Consider the following 23,084-nt stretch of genomic DNA (forward strand, 5'->3'; position numbering starts at 1 on the left):
CGGTCAACTAAAAGCCTGTCTAAACGAGGTTGTCTTCGGCAGCTCTTTCCAAACAAATCAACAGATGTAGCCATATTCAGTAACACGGGCAGGGTATTCCAGAGTCTGGGGGCTACAGCCTGAAAAGACAGATCCCCCTGAGTTTTCTGACGAGTTTTGGGAACCGTCGGGCCGGTTTGACTTGAGGAAGTGAGAGCGCGCTTTGAATAGTCCGAAAATAAAACCGGAGCAATATGGGCCGTTGCCGCGAAGAGCCTCGCGGCAGCGCTTTGAGCAGTCTGGAGTCTATTTAAAGTTGACTAATCGCAGCAAGTAAAAACAGAATTATAATAATCTAGACGAAGAAATAAAAGCACGAATGATCATTTCCGGATTGGCTTTTGATAACATTTTCCTCAGCTTAGAGAAGTTCTTCTGACCGACGGTCTCGGCTCGACTGCACGGTGGAGCCCAGTAAACCAAGATGCCGTTTGATTAAAGCGACCTTTTTTTATCGGGTGCGACGATCAGAGTTTCGGTCTTATTGACGTATATGTGGAGCTAGTTATTGTTAAGCCAGGTCTTTTTTATTGACCAGCACTTTTAACAACATTGATACAAAATGAAACTCTGAATCGTTAAAGGAGAATTAAAGTGCGACGTTATCTGCGGAAAAATGATAAGACGCACTCTTAAAACACCGGATAATCTGGCTAAAATGAAATAGGTTCAACCGTAGCCCCGTGGGACTCCGTTTGACAGAACAGCCACTTCAGATATAATTTTGTTAATAGCAAGAATTAAAGTTCGAAAACCACTGGTGGACGGACCCAGAAAACCCTAGTTCAGACTGAAGCCAAATTATCAAGATTCAACGATCCCCGGAATCAAAATCGGATGATAAATCAAGGAAAACCAGGACTGTGTAGTGGAGTAGAGAGTAGAGTCCGCAGAGTGAGAAAAGGTAGATAGCAGTGAATTATATAAGATACATAACTAATAAGGTAAATAGTTTGCAAAGATGAAACTTTCCTATTCTACTCCGTGAGTAGAATTTCCATGAACCATTAGAGTGGGTATTCTGCAGCTGGACATCTTTTAGAATGCAGTATTATTACAGCTATTAGTTGTTGACCTTTTGCAATGAGTGCCCTCTCGGTATTAACTACATCCTTGCATTAGTCGACGGGGCATAATAAAGAAGGGCAGGAGGTCGTGAATGCAGGATGATCTCAACATCCACAATACAACTGCATTGAATAGTCCTAAACGTGCGGTTGCAGTTGTTGCTGTGATTTCAATACTGTTCGCGAAGCCGTGTAATTTGTGAAGACAGCCCTTTTGAGCAGGGCATCAGGTGGCAGGTTTACAGACAAAGGCAACAACCTTTCCTACGTGAAGCGGGAAAGGTGACGGCACCTTTCCCGCTACAAGTGGCACGCTGCGGTACCGTCAGGACAAGTGACGCAGTAAAAAGCCTCCGACAAAGCAGATGGCACACACGTGAAAGGAAAGCCAAGCGAGAATAGAACGGGGGAAGGGTTAGACAGATGCAGAGTGACAGAGAAAGAGTGAGGAGGGGAGGTGTAAGGTGCATGTCACCTTACAACAACTGGTGTATGTATGTGCATGTGGAGGAGGGGCTCTCTGTGTCTGGGGGCTCTAAAGTGTAGGTGATGCGTGTTCCCTCTGGGCTGGGACCAGCAAATGGGCCACTTCATCCTTCAGGAGACACTGACTCATGAGACAGGTGACAGCATGCACGCAGGCACTACTAGCTCACACACACACACACACACCCAGATTTTACAGAGGCACAAAACTAACGGAGAAAATTATTTCCATACATTTGGACTCCAGTTTTGGGACTATTAAAAATAACTAAAATTATTTTTCATAATGGGATAAATATTTTAATCATGGCCTTAAGATTGACACTGGCTGTAAAAAAGAATACAACGCAACAGGTTTGACAAAAACCGACCACTAGTTAAAGTAGATTTAATCTGTAATAAATTCAGGTCTTGAGAAATGGTCCAGCAAACATGCATTCTAAAAAAGTAGTAATGATTTAGAAATATGTAAATCCTCTTCATCTTGTCTAAGTAAAACATATGCACTTTCACAAAGCCAAATAAAGGCAGGCAGGAAAACTTTTTTATACTGCATCCGCTCAGGATGCTACCAATGTTGACCCCTGACACACAAAATGCGGAGACTACAGAGACAAGTGCACACGCCGGGACGTCAATAATAGAAAGGGTGTCTGGGGGGGGGGGGGTGCGCTCGGCTATCGTACGAACATCTACTTGCGCGTACGCATTAAGTACCCGAATGGTGATTTTCTCTACAAAGCATCAAGGACACTAAAGAAAGACACATTATCAAACTGTTCATAAAAACACATCTCTCTGCTTTAGTGTCAATTAGTCTCTCGTCCTTTGCAACTGAGTAAATCAGTTACATGGCGTCTGTCACTGCTCTATCTGGTTCGTACTTCATGCGTTATGTATGGGCGGAATGTTCACAGACACTTGCTTGGAATAAAAACTCAACCCTGTCTGTCAGTTACAGACTTATCACCTCGCCTCACAAGTGAAACAAACAGTTTTTATGTCGTGCCAGGAAAGTCTCTTTGCAAAAGCTGGCAGAAAATGAGGCTGAAGAAGTTGATAAGTTAATTTTAAAGCTTTCAACTGCATCTCTGCTCGTCGGTGCACTTACGTCCTGTGGGACCTGGATGAAGGCGAAGGCGTACTCGGTGGCCTGTGCTGGCAGTGTCCTGGTGCTGAAGGCGGGGGGAATGGCAGCCAGACGAGTGGACGACACAACTTCTCTCTGAGGGAGGAGGAAGGAAGGACAGAAATCAGACCCCATGTACAACATTTTTCCAGACGCTGTGGCTGTAGCTGGAAAAATATTCCCTCTTTGGACGATTCCAAGTTAAAGGTTTTTGAGACCGGGACAAAAAGCTCCGATTTGAGAACTGTGTGGCTTCCCTAGTTGTGATACGGATACATAAAACAGAAACCTGTACCAAGATTGCTGAAAGTTCTTGATAAAAGTTTCCTTTGCGCATTTTTGACATTACAGAGTGCATCTCTCCACTCAAAGGATTCAAGTGAAGGACATTCTCAAACAAAACTCGACAAGTACTCGGGCAGTAATTCGTGCTGCTCCCTGTAATGCGTTTGTACTTTTCCTTCGTTCTGAATCAATTCTACAATCCATATGTCAATTTAACGATGATACTTTACAACTGTGAAAAGAGGACAGATGCCATTTTGCAGCTTAAGGGCTGCATCCTTGTATACGTCACCTTGCCAATCATTTCACAGCTGTTTCTACAGCAGTACTGAGGCTCCTTTCGCTAAGCTCCATCTGCTCTCTGGCTCAGCTACAAGCTGAGAGTAAAGACGGCATTAGACGTCAAGTTGGTAGTCGCCAGATTGAAAACGTGCCAAATTGGCAACTACCGCGTAGCGTAGTGCTAGTTTGTCTTGTTTCCGAAAATAAACAAAACGCACGTGGCTATGTGTGAAAAGTATTTAAAATATTGGCTTTACATTAATTTAAGACAAATGAGCCGCGATCGCTAGAGGCTACCGACGCGGAGAGACGAGCGATAGAAGGTCGTACGCGGCCCTTAAAAGCGAGAGTTAATTTAATGACCCCCGTCTCTTAGGTTAATGTGTTCACTGGACTGTACAGTCTAGACAGAGTATACCTTCGACATTTATTAGGGATTTGAGCATTAAGATTTATTGACATCATATTCAATTTTGACAGCATATCAAATGTGTGCTTAAAAAATGAAAGACAAAAGTCCTCTGCTGTGTTTGACAATGATCACATCATAACTCAGGCACTGACTTGTAGCTTAGACAGGTGGCAATATCACCAACTAATAAGTCATGACACAGCAGCGTGATATCAAGACCGGAGTGACTCAACCCAAAATGATGCCAAACCAGCGTATGAGGTACATATCAGCTCCATTTATTTTGTGTGCCAGGTCGGCCTCGGAGAATCACACTTTCAGCAATATGCCAGGACACATCGCGTCTGCCAGCCCAACCTCGAGCCGTCCTGCGCTACGAGGTCAGTCACGCACAGTGACGCTCCACTGCATAGCAGGAAATCTCCCGCTGGCCAGGGGTTGGCTGTATGAGCCAGTTGGTGATGCAAGCATGTGTATGCTCGTGGGAGGATGCGCACACAATAACACTCTCGCAGGGGTAGAGTGCTTTCGTCATCGTCGCGGAGCGAAGGGGGTGGGGGATCTAGCGGGCGAGTTCTGGTTTCTCGTGAAATGGAATAAGCACGGTCCACTCAGCTGCGCTTTTTGCTTTAGTCGTACACAATAAAAAAGAAAACAAACAATCCCGCATCGTATTTGTCCTAAAAGCTCCAGTTGAAAGGATACGTAAAGGCCGTTGGGCTGCTTTGAACGTGGAAATAAAACTGGTGTTTTAGTAGATGTAACAAATATAAAAGAAATCCTTTTTCCGACAATCGGGTGCCTCGGGCTTGGCAAAATCACAACTTTAATATTGTTTCTGCTTTTTCAGCAGCAAACAGTGGGGCTATTTTGAATGTTGACATTGCAACACTTTTACCCAGCTCACAGTTGCACTCACATGCTCGGGCGGTCAAATTTGTGAGCTCAAAGTTACTCACGTTGCCGTAGTCGACGTAGAAGACGTGGACCTTTGCCGGTGACTCGACTTTCTCCACTCTGGCTCTGTACCTGCAGCAGCAAAGGAATAATTGAGTGAGTGAGAAAGAGACAGAGAGACAGAGAGAGAGAGGGGAAGAGAGCACAGAGCATGGGGAAACACAGATTAAGACAGAGGACACGGGAGGAAAAGGAGATGAGTAAATGATTCCGTACTTATTTCCCTGGGGATAAGGTGTTGGAGGATCTGTCTGTTGTGATCGGGAGAGAGAAGCAGGAGAGGATGAACAGGCCGGGGGAGTGAGGGGGGACAGGAGATCTATCAGGACAAACCAGGGCTGTGGAAATTGCATGGAGACCTCATTGCAATAAAGGGCAGAAATTTAAACCCATTTTTGCCTTGTAGCAAATAGCGTTAGCGGATTATTGCTAATCACAAAACCACTGCAAGTTTTTAAAGTCTGATTTTGTAGTGTATTTGTCAAATTCAGATTTGGATGAAAATAATTTCATTAGGATGTACAGAGCAATGGCAGAACTAACACAAAGTGTCTAAGATCTTCTGATGAATTTATATAGTAGCCACCAAAGAGCTTTTTTTCTTAGATTAAGAGTCTCTCCTCACCTGGCTCATCACTTGTCTGACCATTTACTCTGAAGAACAAGCAAAAGAGAGATGAATTGGCTAAGAGGCAAGGAAAGCACGAGAGGGCCTAATAAGTAGGCCCGTGTGGGCAAGGAATGAGACAAGAGAAAAAAAAGGTAAAAACCAAATGTGATTAACGGTAAGATATAAAGAGCGGCAATGAGCGCAGCGAGCGAGAGACAAAGAGAAAAAGTGTGAGTGACACATTACACGCTGATGAACAGAGGTTTGCCTTTTCTACTCACTGACTCGGGCGTTCTAAGAGATCTTGAAAGGCAACAAATTTCTAATTGGCCCCCTAGTGAAACAAGCCGACGTTCCACGTGCATCGCAGAGTACAGAGATTTGGACACAGAACAATGCGAACGGGAACACAATTAGCTTGCTGAATAGTATAGAGCTGGTAATGATAATAAAAATCTAAGTCATGAATCATGCACGATGGCCTAGGCAAGGCTTATTTACTGTTAACGACTACATTCGGGACGCAAAAAAAGGGGTGAAAACTATGTAGGAAACAATTTGTCCGTTTTTTTGGTAATTTCACTGTTGTCACCTTTTTGTCATCTCTGCACCCCCACGTTAATGACTGTGACTTCTATCTGTCCCCATTACCATCTGTGAACTCATAACATCCGGTGAGAAGACAACATGAAGAGGTGTGTGTGTGTGTGTACTTGCGCGCATACTACTGTCAAGCAAGTGCTGATTTTAAAGGGCCAAAGCAGCGGCAGTGAGCTAATTACACCCTGTGGGTGTCTGCAGTTAACGCATCAGAGGCTTAAGTAGACACAAGGTAGAAACGCTGAGATATAGTTCTTGTAGAGTCTTGTAATTTATGACGTTAGAACTCGTGTTTTTGTCAGAATAGATGCCCTAATGAACTTGTTTTCTTTAATATGCCAGCACTTCAAATCTAGCTATCTGCTGATACAGAATACTGACAAATCTGTGGATCCAAGTGTCTCTTTCCGTTTATCCTGAATAGCTACTTGGTTCTACTATCGATTATACAATGAGTTACTGCAAAGCTCTTGTGATTTTCTAAATGCTTGCTCACCATTCGCCGTCGGCGAACTTGGCTATGCAGTACTCCCCTCGACGTGCGGCGTAGGACCCTTCCACCGGTGGCTGAGCAGCAATCTCCGCTCTCATGGTCTCCATCAGACTTTCCAGCTGGGCCCCTGAAAGACATGAGGGAGAACTGGTGAGTCATACTGTATGAATGTATAGATGTAATTACAGTTTATCATTTCCTGAAGTTGCATTTCATTACATCACATTTTTTGGCTCTTGTTTTGACGCTGATGTGTTCACTGTTTAACTTCTTCCATTTGATCTCATTTAAAATGTGTTCACAGTCCCTATTAGAGAAAAAACAAAAATGTTTAGCGTCGATGGTCCAAAACGGGTCTAAAATTCTATTCTAATCTATCAGCTACATAGTTTCGAGCACTTTGCTTTGGTTTGCATATTGGCTAAAGTGAGTGAGACTGACGGGACGCGGCCTACAGCGACAACAGAAAGTGAACACACTTCAATCTTATCCCCGCAGAGCCTCTAAATAAATGCATCAACATAAATGAAATGAAGTCTGATGCAACTTTGCAAAGCATTACTGTTTCTTATGCATAGACACAGACTGTGGATTTTCTGAGGGTTGTTTATACGATTTGAAAGAAATGAGGATTACTTTACTGCATGCTGCAGACTACTTTATTAGAAAGACAGTTGGGTTCAAGATAAATCGCACCACTGCCTCCAAAGACAAAGACGGCTTCTCGTGTCAACTCAGAAAGAAAAACCTCAATGTTATATCTATTTTTTTTTAAATATAATTTGAAATAATGTGTTAAGAATGTTTTCTCCTAAACACGTCAACGCTACTGGTTTGCCACAACCTACTAGTTAACAACCCATGTTATCTCTCAAACGGCCTTTAGAAACAAACGCCAAACACGGGAAGAATAATCTGTGCTTTTTGTAGCCGGTAGCCCATTAGCACCACACAGCGAATGCTGGTTTGACCCGGTCTTAAAAATACAGCGTTGACTAAAGTAACCACACTCCCAAAGGCCCTTTGTGGCCTATCAAGCCATTATACCATACGCAACAAAACCGATTATGGTGAATTTAAGCCGAGAATGCGGCTGTCGATAAGGTGGGAGTAGGAACAATCAGTCAGTGCTCCGTGGATTCAATGGCTGCAGTGAGTGGCAGCCTGATTTGCACACATTAGCTGCGATTTGAAAGATGACTGTTGGCACTACAGTATGTACATATGTTTACAAATGCATGTCTACTAGTGCACACAAGTGTGTGTGTATATGTGTGGCTGTGGCTGTATGAAGTGTACGGAAGCAATTACAGCAGCTAGTTTAGTGAAGTGGCCCATGTGAATCCCATAGCTGTATTTTTAGAGCCCATTTTCACTTTTACCACCTGGAGGGGGTCTGAGGGCAGGAAGGCCAAAAATCACAGGTAATGGTGGATCTTTATCCACACGTTTACACAACAGGACGGCTTACATAACTAAAAAAGTACAATTTTGAATATACGTATCGATTATTGATAACAACTAACAGGTGGTTACATTGACAGATAAAGAAAAAAATGTACTTGATACCTTGATAAGTGTTAGCACGATATGGTAATCGATGGAGCAATTTAATAATACTCAAGTTGTTAACACCACCCGCTTGTTAAAATGTAAAAATATCTAATATTTATAAAAATATATGAATCAAAAAGAATGCATCATTATGGGTTAACCACCTGTTAGCACATAAAGTGGTTAATATTATCTCTAACTTTACCAAGAGTGACCTTTGACCCACATTTTTAAAAATATTGCTCTACATGTTTTGCCATGTTTACCATGATCAGTATTTGTTTTTATTCACTGTAGAGTACTTTAACCTTTGTGCTTTAAGTAAAATGTAGATAATCTGCTTAGTACATTTTTTTGTCCTCCATACCTCCATTGGTATGTGTGTATATAATAGAAAAATTACATTATTTATATTAAGCAAATATTTGCAAACATTAAGGACATACTTTCTTTTACTGTAGTCTGTTCTGTCACTGTGCCATCAGTGAAAATACTCAAATAAATATATTAACTAAAAAGCCTTAAAGAATTTTAAGTGACCAGCCTTGGGTAAAACAAGATATGATAAACACTGCATGCACTGCATTCTCAATAATCTGATTTATTGTATGCATTCGGCACACGGGTGTGTGCGCGTTTGTGTAAAATTAGTGACTTGTTTACTCTGTAACCAAACATCTTGGAAACAGACAGTACGCACACCTTTCTTTACTCCTGCTCTGCTGCTGTGAGTTGTCATTAACACCTAATATGATTTATGCTGTTAGAGAACAAGAACATATAAATAATGATGCCATTTTTTCAGGGTTATCTGTGCTAAGGGAGCCAGGCAGCTGCCAACCAACAGTAGAGAGGAAGCCCTTCATTAGCATCATGTCAAACTTAGAGGAAAATACCAATGAGGGGCACGAAGGGATTTAGAGTGTGAATGAAAAGCTGGAAGCTCAGTTTGATTGTGAAGTGGGGTCGAGACGGGGGAGGGGAGGGGTGTCCAAACGGCTCGTTGGCCACCCACTGCTACACCGGCTGCTGATGATTGCAATGAGGAGTGCAGGAGTATAAAAACACCCAAATGCACAGCAGACAGACGCATTCTCGGCATTTTGTTACGAAAACTGCTTCTTGAAAACATGTCAGGTAAATAGCTTCCTGACCCTCTCGCCTTATAGGCAGAGGTGGCGCGGTTGTATCAGTATGCTTTGGCTTTGCCGCGGCAGCTTGGAGCAAACGTAGTGGAATGGCGTCGGGCTGCAGGCATCTGACCCAGCTACCACCTTGATTGATTTATCTAATTAGAAAAAGTTGGTGTGTTGCCTCCTTCCCTCTCTGCGTGCATTTGAGTGTGTGTATTCACACTGATTTATTTATATTTTTTTCTGTTCCTGGTCCATGTTCCACTTTGGGCCTAGAGAGACTCAAAGTGACACATGAGCGCTAAGTGGGTTCTCTATACCACTATATGTATTCTGACACACGTGTAGCCTTAATGGATGTATCCTTTTAAGCTAAATAAGTCAAAATGCTTTATTCATGTAAATGATGAAGCTGATCTGAGCTTAAGTATTGGTTTGCAGTTTTAAAACACATTAAACAGGGGAAAAGGTCTCAGATGCATCATTGTGAACAGGATTAACTGATGGTGAGCTGATATGACATGCCGCATTTCTGTCTTTTACAAATATGACAGCCAATTCCTTGCTGTCAAATCAGATGGTCTGCTTAAACACTGACGTCAGCATCACGCTAGCTTAGAATTACGCGTACGGTGCAGTCGTAATTCTTCTCCCGTTACTGCATGTTCCGGTTTGTCATACATTTCCTCGTTGAACCAGCCGAAGAACATCAGAAGCCATCTCTTTCTTCTACTCTTTTTTATTTTTTTTTAAATAAAAAAATGGGGGAAAACAGCACCTTGGGTTTTTAAAAGAGCTAAAGTTTTACGCTGATTTCCACACGAACATATTGTACCGAATGCTCCCAAGTACCCAAAATGAGCATTTCCTCCAGACCCTGATCACTGCAGTGGACAGGATTTGTGGTTTTTAAATAAGCAACCTATAAAGACAGACTGTCTAAAGATATGTCCATCTGACATGTACAATTACAGACACACATACATATTGTGATTTGGTCATGGTTCACTGGGATGAACATGTTGAACCGGAATGTATCTACGGCAAGTCACTGATGGGTTTTTTACAGTCTGTTGCCTATTTCACTGGTGTTTTGTTAGGTACAGCATGTGCTACAAATGCTGACAGCTCTTGTATTCTGTTGTGTGATAGTGTTTTAAAAAAAGAAATAAAAAAAATTCATAACACATGTTCTTCATGGTCTGATAAAGGAATTCAAAAAAATCTATATAGGCTGTGGCTGGAGTGCGCAGTCAAAGGGCAGTGACAGTGCAGTGTTATGGATCACCGGTTTTAACGAGCTGATTTATGATCTGCGGTGACCCACAGATTTACTCCAATTACCTCCAACTCAAGTCCAGTCACACTTTAACAATAAATCCATACCGTCAATTCCAGCTTAAGTTTTTCCTTAGGAATAGAACGCATCCCCTAATGTCCCCCTTCTTTCATTGCTGCGTTTTGGTTGTAGTATAACACTATAATACGTATGCAAATTTCCACATGTGCGACGTGTGTTTGATTTAGTATGCAGAGAGTACTCCATTCAATACCGCGGTATTCTCTGTAGGATTTGGAATTCTAATTTGCTGTGCAGCCCTTTTTGGATAAAGGCTTTGGGGTTATGAATGTATCTGAAAGACATCATCCAGTGTGTGCAGACTTGAGCTTTGGTAAGTGCTTGTCCAAAGCAAGTGATCAATGAAAAGGTGCACATTGCAATAACTATGAGGAACGTTGAGAGGGTTCTGTGTGACCCCACAAAAAAGAAGTAATATGCATGGAAGAAAGAAAATGAGCTTTATATGCAGCAAACAAGTACAGAGAATAAAAATCTAGGACCTCTGGGGTCAAACTGAAGTGAATAGCAAAACACAGAAAAACATTCTGAATGACTATGAAGAGTTATATTAGGAAGAAAGTGCAGCTAGGACAATGAAATAACGAGGCAGATTCCCATCTAATGTTGGCATAAAGACAACTAAATATCTGCGTGCAGAAGGGGTAAATCATGTTGAGCATGAGTGCTCATTTTGTGTTGATGGAAGAGCCAAAGTGTTGATCCAAAAAGCAGCTAAACCACTGACTGCATTTGATGCGGCCCAATTTCTCTGTCTTCATCTCTTTCTCTCTTTTTTTTTCCTTTTTGTTCTTCTTCATTCTGTAATTTGTTTATACACCATTATGGCTGCAGCTGTTTGTAAATCATATATAATTATACTGTGAATGCCCAGTGCAGAGTGAGGGAGCGATTAGGCTTAAAAACAAGGAAAAACAATGAAGAGCAAGAGACAGAATAAAAAAGAGTTGGAGAGACTGAACAGCTTTACAGGTTGTTTATGATCATATTTGATTAGTTCGCTACACATGGCGTGGGAACAAAGAGGCAGCAAAAACACTGAAATGTGCCCTTTCAAGACAGATCCCAAGGCCGTACTGAATTCTATTAAGCTGTTTGCAAAAGCAATTAAACCACAGAAGGGTAAATAATCACAATATGACAGAGGCAGAGGCCAAGAGAGGAATGGTTGCTTATGAAAGCATTCTAATTTCCTGGCTTGTAATAATGAAAAAAATTAAAAGACAAAGTAGAGTGCATCTATGAAAAGGACACCTGCTGGGGTTCAAGCGACTGGAGACGGAAGCTTGGCTATAATTGAACACAATTCAGGAAGGCAACATCTAGTTGACTGAGAGACTGTCAAACTGAAGCTGAAACAGTAGAAAAAACATTTTTTTCAATCAACATTACGTCTTATCTTAGAAATACGGAAACTGCCAGGTCACACACTGTGGACACAAGGACGGCGCATCATCCACCATCTTAGAGATTTACAGCCACTGAACAGAGCCTTTGTGCTTTAGCTCACCTGTTAGTTTTGGAGTGTTAAATATTCATGAGGTTTGGACAGGCTTTATCCTCCGAGGTAGAGGAATGGCTGCGTTTCAGGACATGCAAGCAACACTTCAAAGGTAAAAAGACGCACTGATAAACAACAGAAACACAGCCTCGGTGCAGTACAGTGCGTGCGTGTGCGTGTGTGTGAGCGAAAGAGAGAGAGCAAACTCACACAGCTGTAATGAGTCCAACGCCACCCGTGGTCGGTCAACAAAGAACGGCCGCTCACCTGGGGATATTTGTACACTTTCTTGTGAAGACGCAGTGTGACAAGGAGGGAGCACAGAGAAGAGAGAGGCCATTTACTTCCTTTCCTGAGAGATGTTCAAAATGGTTCCGCACATCTGCCGAGTGTTGAGGGAGGCCACTATAAAAAAAAAACAAATGATCCCTCTACTTGACTAATGCTGCTCCACTCCCACTGGAGAGCGATACGGATTATCTCTCAAGTGATCCCCCCACCACCGCCGCCCCCATTACCTTGTTCCATTCTACTTTTCCCGGCAGTCTGGAGCCTTTTCCAGCAAATTACTGTTTCTGTAATTGGAAAAGCCATCGCAGAAAATTCTAAACAGAGAAAGCATCTGTGGCTCACTTTTGCATCGGCCTCTCCCGCTCCTCTCTGCCACCTGTCGAGCATCATTGACTGCAGCTAATGCCCTGTTTTGATTGTGAGGAGTCCAAATATACTCCAAAGATGGCCCTCTGCACATTGGGCTAAAAGCGCCGGGAGGTGCGGGGGAGAGAAGAGCCTAGGCAATTTTGACGAATTCCCTATTTGGACCTGTAAGTGGCTCACCACTGCGAAAAGTGTCATTTAGCCATTCGGCTATAGGTAATAGCCCCAGAAGTTGACATTAGTGCAAACCGTGCTTAGTAGGATAGCGAAGAACGAGGATGAAGACACTTATTTTCTGCCTGAAAATCGGACGCACGCTGCCTGTAACCGACAGGTGAGCTGACCTTTTAGAAGCTAAGTTGCGTATCTGATTTAATAATGGATGTCTTGGGAGGGGGGAAATCATCTGTGCAGGATCTGAGCTCTAAATATTGCATCTGCTGCAGTGGAAGGAAGCATAAAAGTGAAAAACGCAGCACTGGATACTATGTCTACAGAAACTTTCATTCACCTCCTTGCTTGCTTTGTTCGTGTAGGTATAAGGTCGAATGGCACCGCAGCATGACCTAGTGTGGTACACACATCAGCTGAATTAAACATGAGACATAAAAGGGAAGTTGGAAAAAGATACACGGGGCAAAATATGGGTAAAACCTCTTTTTCGGCCTAGAAGGTAGTTAGATGACTGCAAATTTTATTTAGTTTGAATTTAATCTCGTGGGCCGTTACACCTTTCAACACAATTATTAATACAACTGTCGCATTTCTTTTGTAGTTTCCTGAAATCTGATTCAATTTCTGTATTGTCCAATTAGTTTCCTTGCTTCTTTGGTTTAATTAGTCTTACTTGAGTAACAAAAAAATACTTTCTCAAATGCAAAAAAAAAAGGTTGTTTTATAACACACTGGTGTAGGAGTTAATTATCTCAACCCCTGACTGACTCTGGCTTGATGCCCACGGTGCCACAGAAAGATATCTCATCCAAATTGAAAAATATCAGAACAAACAGAATGAACAGTGCAGGCAGTCTTGTAACAACTATTCTAAATGTGCACCCTGAATTTTATTAGGCTCTAATGTATAAAGTAATCATCACTTGGCTGCCTTGGCATGACATCCAATTAGCAGACCACTCACCCTAATCAATATGAAATGCTACAGTAATTCTCACGGCCTGTTGTTGAAATCAACACCCCGAATACCAGAGTTACTGTGGTAACCTGCCTCCACTCAATATAAAGTTGGACTATGAAAAGAGTGGTGACACTGTGGGATCATTGTGGGCAGCCCATTTTGGCTAAAGTTGTTGTGATGTGGGAAAGCATAAGAAACCAACAGGAAGGAACCAGTAAACATACAAATACAAAAAATCTCAACTGGCAGTGCCTCAACAAGCTCATGAAAAAATATGATTGAAACATAACCTTTCAAAGTCATGTATTTCAATTCCAAAAGCGCCTGGTTTGAAGTCTAGCCAGAGAGAGAACCGCTCCCTGCCTGCTTTGCTCAATCAGTAGCTGGGTCCGGCATCATTAGGTGATGAACAGCTGCTATGTGTAAAAGGTAGAAGTGTGAATAATGTGGACGGAGTGGCACCTGGTTGGGGGGAATGACTCCACTCATTATGGGCCTGTGTGGGTGCCAGGACACAAGTGCTAGACAAGATGTACTTCCAACTGTGATGCAGCTGAGCACTGGGGTGGGATGAAAATGCGTGTTTGTCAGGGCTGGGCGCAGTAATCCCGTCAACGCGACGATACAATCTGTGGGTAAGGCCGGACCACGCCGGCTATCGCCTAACATCTCAGTATGTGGCAATTTATCTGTAGTGGTCTTCTTATTGATCCACATGAGGAAATTGTTGTTTTACTGTGGGAGTTCGGCATGTTCTCCGAGGACATTTGTGGCAACAGCAGGTGGACAGAGGAAACTAGGAATTTAACCACTGGCCCTTTGGTTTCTGAAGGACTGCTTTACCGTCCGAGCTACAGCCTCTGCCAATTGACTGGATTAAACCCATGACATTGAAAATTAAGATGATTTTATCAGCATTCTGAAGACATTCTGTCACGCAAACTCAAAAAGGTCATAAGACTTAAGAATTTAGTTTTTAATCCTACTTCTGTTTCCAAAGTCAAGAATAGTCTTTAATGCCTTATTATTATTTCCAGTGCCCTTAATTCATTCACGTCTTCACTACACATGTGCAAAGTATAAATTCCAATGTGTCACCTACTTTTTTATTTTTTTATTTTTTTATTTTAGCATTTAAAAAAATCCTGTTAATTATCTTTGTTTAAAAATTTAAAGGTAGCAGAGCTTCTGAAGTAACACTGGTTAAAGTCATTACGGCTACGCGCCCATAAAGAGCAGAGATACATTTTTAGCAAGTTTTTAAATATGTCAACTCTCCAACATAGTGGAAAAGCAACAACAGTGTACAGCACAGAGTCACTTTCCTTCCCTGTGCCTGGAGTGGGCTTTGTCTTTTAGTGTCCAAGGTCACACAGATCTATGCAGGTCCCCCTCTGACAGTAATTACATATAGCCTCCAGAGAGAGCAACAAATACAAGGAAAAATACAAGAGAAAAGAGAGACTGTGTGAGAAGCAGAAACAATGGGTGGGGGAAAGAAAGTGAGACAAAGAGATAAATGCATCCAACACCAGATAAAGACCCTTAAAATAAACTGAGGATTAAAGAGCACAATCCCTCAAGCTTCTCAGTGACTTGGAAAAATCATTCCTAATCGTGCAAAGATGTCCATATGAAAAACCCACAGTTAGGAGTAATTAAATGTGAGTAATTAAAATGGGAAAAAACACTTGGGACCCACCGAGATTAACATTTTACAAACTGCGTGTTCTCTAATGTTTGAGAATCACTCCTCAAACAGAGAAGATGTGCCAAGATATTCTTGTTAAAGTGCAAAACTGTTCAGAGTTCTCAGTGACCAGTGCCCTCAGCAGACAAAAATAAAAATAAATACATCCCAGTCTATTAGACAGCCAAAACTCCCATAGGGTTAATGGTTCAGAAACTGCATCTAAATATTAATGGCTGTGACCACACAGTTTTTTCCCTCTGCTTCATCTTTGTTCTACTGTAACATGAACTGTCCGTTCACAGTATACTACTAAACTGCCCAATCTCACTCCATTGCACAACATCTGCTGTCATTCGCATTAAATTCTATTGTTCTTATATTAATTTACGGTATTGTTGAGTCACTCTGCTTTCTACCTCATGTTATCAATGGTAAACTGGTGCCATTTACAGTACAGACACCCTACTCCACAATTACAATACCCTATTCTTGCTGGGGTACATTATTTATTTATTTATAGGACATTAGAGTTCATGCTTTTTAATATAAGCATTAGCATACTACTGTACTTTGAATATTTCACAACTTTTTGTTCCCTTCTTTGCCTCTGTGACAGTTTAATTTTGCTGCACAGAATCAATAGAGTTCATCTTATCTCACTAAAGCATGGCTGAAACAAATGAAAGTCTATCTGCAGAATGAGAAATGACTTCGTGCCAATCCCATTTTATTTTATCATGTTTCCATAAATACAGCTACCTTTAGTACTTCTGTTTATATCCACAGTAAAAGACATTAGGTAAATGGGCTCACACCTATCATTATGGTGTGAAGCAAATCTGTGATAATATTTTATTCCCTTGTTCAAGTTACTTTCAATGAGACTTGTTCTTGGCCCACGAGAGAGTCTAGGGAAAGACCAGCTAGACTTGCACTCCATGTTGTAAGTGTATACATCAAGGATGGTCAAGGAGTACTCTCAGTAAGTGTTTGCTCCATCTAGCAAATGGAGTGCTGGCAGGGCTGCCAACACACTGACTGAATTTTCACTCAGATCTTAGATGGAAAAACACCAACAGGAATGGAGTAAATGAGTAGGTGTTGTAGTGAACAATCCAACTCGTGGCATAATGTGGGTTTTACAAGGTCAATTTTTGGTAAGATGCGTCAAAGATGGTGTTTGTTCATCTCTGTGGTAATTTTTTAAAAACAAATGTGAGTTGTTGTGTTTGAGTGCTAATTTGGAGAGGGACATGTAAACTATCCAGGTGTAAATCTACTAGAAACATTCAAATATCCCAATATTAAGCGTTAGGTCACATTTCTCCTAAAGTACCACTGCATTATGTTAAACTGCAGTGCTGCATGAATCTTGCTGTGTGTAATTTTAGTTCAGTGTTGTAAATTAATTACTTGACAGACATGATCTGCTAGAGCCTAATTAGTATGACCAAAGAGCTGCACAGATGTGATAAGGAAAGTCGTGGCACACACGTAAAAATCGATTTTCCGTGGTTTTGGAATGTAAACTGTGGAAGAAACACATCTACTTTGTTATTTAGCTGCTATATTGGCATGTATTGCAATCACAACTGATGAATTATAAAATTCAGCTGCCGCTTCAAAGCTCATCTGAGTATATAAATTCATTCACTTCAGAAATTGAGGGAAAGGGAAGAGAGAGGGGGATGGAACATGTAGTAATATTGCAAAGCACTCAGCTTGTATGATTTTACAGGCCTTAACACTTTGATGTGCTCTTCAAGAGGTTGGTATGACTTAATGTGGGTTTGAGGAAGCATCAGCAAAAATGAAAGCGACCAAGGGAGGAACAAAAAACGAGAGTGAGAAAGGCGCGAAGGAGTATACAACATAATCGAGAGGGAGATGAGCAGAGTAAGGCAGGGGGTGTGTGCTGGTCAATTTTTGCCTCCCTGCTGAAAATAACACTATTTAAAAAAAAAAAACCCATAACCCTCTTGGCGTAAGAGCTCGAGCCAATTAAATGGAAAAAAGGAATAAAAAGTGCCCAGCACTGCTGGATCATCTAAAATCAAGCCTTTATATGAAAAAGATTAAATAACTTTACTGCTTTCCTGTCAAATTACAGTTACAGCAGCGGCAATATAAAAAATGCAGTTTGTGTAAAATGTCTAAATGCAACACTTCAGGTGCTGCTGTAAAAAAAAAGGTTCCCCAAGCCTCTTACAGATTTAAAGAATATATGTGAATATAAATACATTCTATAAACACCGATACACGTGAAAGAGCAAATAAACTATAAATGTTTTCGGAAAGTCAGGCGACTCCAGTTAACTTCAACATATCCAATCTCATAGTTCCACTCTACATCTGGCTCACACCAAGTAATGCTGAAGATCAAGTATTGACCCGAGCGTCGGATTAACGTGCCATGCACTGCGCGTTTCAGCCTCTTACCAGTGACATGATTCTGATCAGTACTAAAAACCTTGCACGTAACCTCAGCCTCACTCCTAACCGAGGGGACCGAAGGTGAAAGACCTAAAGGCAGTCTAGGAGTTCTAGACCTGAATCCACAGCTCATGGAGAGAAGATGAATAGCTCTTGTTAGTGCACACTTAATAACACCTGGAGGTTTTGAGGCCAAGGGAAAGAAAGGTAAGGGGCGTTAAATGAACAATTGGGGGCGAACTGCTTTCCACGCTGCAATATGATTGGATTAGCTGTGAATGATGCTCAGGCTCAGACTGGCAGCAAATAAAGGCAATTTAATTAAATTACGACAGGGAGGCAAATTAAGAGGTGGCCAAAGTCAATTTCATGGCCTCTGACAGTCGACTGCCAGTGATGCCAGATGTGGGAGGGGGCAGCTCAGCGGAAATCCTCCTGTGTTGCTCCCACACACAAACTGTTGGGTTTCGAAGGGACAGCAATTGGCACGAAGGCTTCAAATCTGTTTCCTCTAGTTTGTGAACGCAGACTTGAATGTAATCGTGTTACCTAATGTACAATAGTGAAAATAATTGTCACAAAGCATCAGTGACAGGTTAGCCCAATTTCTAATGCAAAATGCAGTCAAACTAAAGAGTAGGCCAAACACATACTTTGTTGCTTTAAGACATTTCTCTAAACCTTCCTAATTGATATATTGCTCAGTGAAATACGGGAATACCAGGGATAGTTAGTTTTCCCATCTCTGAACTTTTCTCTCCCTTCCTCCCCATCAGTGATGACAAGAGAGAATGGTGTGATTTATTCCTGTCATTCAGAAGTAATAACAAGTGGGACGTCCTTTGTTTTGCCTCCGCTGGTGTGAGCGATGCTGCAGCAAGGGATAAAGGGAATGTCTGAATGCTAGAGATAATTGTCATTCATAAAGTCAGCCTGGTGTTAGAAGGGAATAAAACATGAGACAGCCCTTTAACACAAGAAGATTTATGATGGCGGTATTGAGTGTAAGACTACAAAGTGTAATAAAGTTTCATCTACCCATGTATTCTCCCTCAGACTCTGTATTTAAACTGATACATAGAGTATTTGAGTCTGCAGTTCCAGCAAAGTTCAGGTATCACACATTATTCATTTAAAGTTGTCATTTGTGCCGTCTAAAGGGGGGCCTGGTAGCCCAGTGGTAGAGCAATGGGTTGGTATGCAGAAGGCAGGGGGCTCGAATCGCACCCCACTAGGTGTGGCACTGTCCAGCCACAAAGGGCCAAAAAAGCCCGGATAAAATAGGAGCGTTGCGGCAGGAAGGGCATCCAGTGTAAAAATTCACGCCAAATCGACATGCGGAACACGTACCGCTGTGGCGACGCCCCAAGGGACGAGCCTAAAGCCGTTGATCCGTTTGTGCAGTCTTAAGGTACACGTACCTGTCTCAACGTCCTGGGCGTAGAAGTGTAGGGTGTCTGTGATTTCGGTGATGTATACCGGTCTATAGTTGGCCACACGTTCCTTCTCCTCTGATACATGCACAACTTCCTCAACTGGTTTCTCCTCATAGTTGGCCCAGATCTAAAATACACACACAAAGGTGACAGGGACAGATCAATGACTGCAGCAAATACCAGACCTCTGCAATTCAAACATGGTGCTACAATAATTTAGATTATTCCCACGTTGCCGTCTAGTGTTTCTACCACTTTTCTGAAGATTGTGATCCTATAAAGAGGTTTCAATTCAGAGCAGACATTTGTAACACAATTTTGAGGCAGAAAAAGAGCAATAAAAGTTACAGATAAATCTAGTGGCCAAGATTCTCAGATGATATAAAAGCCAAAACATTATTGGAACCTGAATAATTGTCATAATGCAAAAAGGTAAATGTTTTTACATTTTAAATGTGAAATTGGTGCTGAAACAGCAGACTGTAAAAAAAATTGTTGCAATTGCTTTTAGTCAGAACATCCCCTTCAACTTTTATCACAACTGTAACGTTACATTCCTATTAAATTGAAATATGTAGCTGCGAAATGCATGATGTAACAGTACCAACAGAAACAGACCTCATGATTTCCAAGCATAATGTCAGGGGTCGGGGGGGGGGGGCTCATTAGGGAGAAGTGCTTTGCCTCTGGCCAAATATCAAACTGCATGTGTGTGTGCAGTGGGTGTGTCTGTTTGTTTATGAAGAGGAGAATAAGGCATGCTGCAAAAAGAGTGGGTGTTTGTTGAGACTGAATGCAGCATGTTTGTATAGAAACACAAGTACACTAATAGTATTAAGCACAAGACTGTCAGGATGAAAGGGAGATAATCTCCCTGCATGTAAAACACTAAGCAAGGGGAGTGAAGATGATGCACAGGTAAAGATGGAGAGGAAAGATGCATGGGGAAATCAAAAGCTTGTTACCATCCATTTCTCCAGGCTATTTGGGAAGTATTTACTTTTAAAGGTTATAGAAAGAAAAGATTTTTTTTTTAATAGCACAGTGATATTAGCTAATTAGGTTCCAGCTAATTATTTAACTGCATGGTATCGAGCTAATTAGATTAGGTAGTTTTAGTATTGTCATTTTCCCCCCACTATGCCTTAGCTCATCAACAAAGCTATGCAAGTGTTAATGCTTAGTTATTCATACCAGGGGCTTTTTTTAATGGGTTACCTATTCAGCACGCTAAGATTATACCTTACATCGCTGATGTGATTATGTGCAGTGGCACTAGATAAACAGGAGTGAACAGTTTGTGTGTGTGTATGTGAGAGAGACCGAAACAGATATTGGTAAATTAACTCATCTAACAAATGCAGCAAAACAAAGGAAGTGGTGAAAAAGACAGTGGGGGGAAAGGAGAGAGGGAAGGAGAAAAGAAAGCAGGAAGAAATTCTGGTGATTGAGGGCGAGCAAGGTTAATGAAGACCGAAAATGCAACCACGCTCTATAAACTCGAGGTGAACCCAGTATTTCTTGTACAGTAACACACAGACATGTGTCTAATACACACAATTTCACATATTATGTACACAGTCACAAATGCTGTAATACACAGTGCCTGATGCTTCCCACGTTGCAACTGAGCTGACATTCCCTGGCTTTTAATCAAACACCGAGCATCAATTAGGGACAACAAAGATTAGTGTGTCACCATTTATTAGCCTGGCGGGCATCACTGTGGAGTATGTAGGGTTGCAGCGAATGTGTGGGCCAATGGTGGAATTGGACACAAAGGCTCCCTGTTGACCTCTGGCTGTGTTGAGTATGGCTGTCACAGTAGGAGAAGAGAGAAATACATTCCCTCCCTATTAAAGTTTTCACAATGCTTTACATGTGAAGAAGACACAACAGGACAGCTACACAGAAATCTAGAGGCTGCACAACTCCATAAAAAAAATCAAAAACAAAAAGATGTATATTTGCTCCATTCACAGTTATAGAAGCAGAGCAGTAGGAGGTGGTCAGCACAAATATGGCACACCAGGTGCTGTCCCGCGCAGACACTAGGGGAACGTTGGTGCCGGCATCGAGCCCGGATAAAATCGAGGGTTGCAGCGGGAAGCGCGTCCGGCGTAAAAACTCGTGCGAAATCAACGTGCGGAACACGTTCCGCTGTGGTGACCCCTGAAGGGACGAGCCGAAAGCAGTTTCGTTTTACAAATGTGGTACACGATACACGGCAGTTGCGAACTGCTTGTTTTACTTGTGCTGTGCAGCCACAATTGCAACCCAAAGCTTATTTTCACAATTGAAGTCCGCTTTCTTGTGTTGTCTGTATGTGAGCACTTTGTATTGGGCTCTGAGTGTTTTCAAACTGCAGGTGACCTACAACTGAATGCTGTGCCTGAACGCCTCCGCTGTAGACCCACACGGAGCAATGGAGCTAATGCTGCTGCTCATGCTATGCCTTCTATATAGACACCGTGTGAAAAAAAATGCTTCAGAGTGCTACATTACAGCAAAAGTAATACTGGTTTTGCACCATCTTCAATTGATGTAACAGAATCACTAAGCCCTACATTTTTAAAGGAAAATAAAACAGAAAGATGTGCGCACACAGTGCCCAAGGCTGATGACCTTCCATGAGCAGCCAACCTCCCCGTTTGTTCCACTCGAATGCAGATATGTGACTGCTGTATCCGCTGCTGCTCTGAAACTGCAGGCAGATGCTAAAGCCACCAAGCTACCAGAGACAATGAGGGTGAGTGACAGAGGGGAAAACAAGAGACGTAGAAAGAAGGGGGGAAAGAACAGGCCATTAAACTCAGGCTGAAAGGACAACAAGTTCTAATAATGGAGGCAAAGCTGAGAGAGAGTGACCTTCACAACTCCTGAAGGATAAAACCCACTTGCATACATACAAACAGTACAGCTTAGTGAATGATACTGTAAGTGACTTCTGTGGCGTAAATGTCTTCACAGGACAATGTGACTATGATGTTGGACATGATGACTAACAGAACCTAATGAAAAAGGCTGCGAAAAGTGTTCAGGCATGTTTTCTTTTTCTCCTCCGGAGTAAAGTCTTTCGTCGGTATTTTCTATACCCGTTTCCTTTAGTCGTGCTCTACACGGCTTTAATCTTGTTTTTAAATCTTGTTTTTGGAGTACAGCACAAATTGATCAGTTGACAACTGAATATTTCTTTGTGTTTAAATACATTGTAATCAACACAGATTAGTTTCGTAAGAAAGTTAAATCTTCAACCAATGTCTGGCGCTGAAATATAAATACCTGGTGATAACCAAATTGTTGCAGCAATTCCCTAGTGTCTTAATTTCCCAGCCTGGCACAGCAGATACCTTGCTGATGCAAGAGAAGCTTTTTCACAGTTGATAAGTGCTGTTCTGCTTTTGAGAGTTAAGTAGTCTACTGATTAGCATAGTGTTGATTTGTCTGTATATTTCTAATTTGATGAAGAGCCCAGCAAACCAGAAATACTAAGGAATGGTGTTACATTCATAGATTTACACATACAAGCACAGGTGGATAAATACACAGACAGATGGATGACTGAACACACATATAGCGCCAGAACGAGGGGGTGAGGGTTGGTTGGAAGGCTGATTAAAGGTGGCAGTATGTCATTTCTAGTAGTGTGTGTGCGTGTGTGTGGTCTTTAAAGAAGAAAAACACCATTGTTACACACTGTGCACTTTGTTGGCATGCCAGGGCCCACATTTGTCAGTGAGTGCGCTTACTTGAACTTAAGTTAGCAGGTTACAGTCCCCTTCTTCTGAAAGTGGATTTCTTGAATGTAATGTTAATGGGAAA

At 41.9% G+C, this 23,084-nt stretch overlaps 1 protein-coding gene across 1 annotated transcript in view; it reads right to left on the bottom strand.

Moving 5' to 3' along the window:
* The window catches only part of snd1 (staphylococcal nuclease and tudor domain containing 1), a 159,618-nt gene that overhangs the window by 18,582 nt on the left and 117,952 nt on the right, over positions 1 to 23,084 (bottom strand). Inside the window, exons 18-21 of the mRNA XM_067489517.1 lie at positions 19,248 to 19,389; positions 6,364 to 6,487; positions 4,660 to 4,729; positions 2,704 to 2,817 (exon numbers count right to left, since the gene is read on the bottom strand). Coding sequence (XP_067345618.1) covers positions 2,704 to 2,817; positions 4,660 to 4,729; positions 6,364 to 6,487; positions 19,248 to 19,389 — 450 coding nt within the window. The remainder of the gene's footprint in view (positions 1 to 2,703; positions 2,818 to 4,659; positions 4,730 to 6,363; positions 6,488 to 19,247; positions 19,390 to 23,084) is intronic.

This window comes from Channa argus, chromosome 21 (assembly GCF_033026475.1).
Source record: "Channa argus isolate prfri chromosome 21, Channa argus male v1.0, whole genome shotgun sequence".
Taxonomy (NCBI): domain Eukaryota; kingdom Metazoa; phylum Chordata; class Actinopteri; order Anabantiformes; family Channidae; genus Channa; species Channa argus.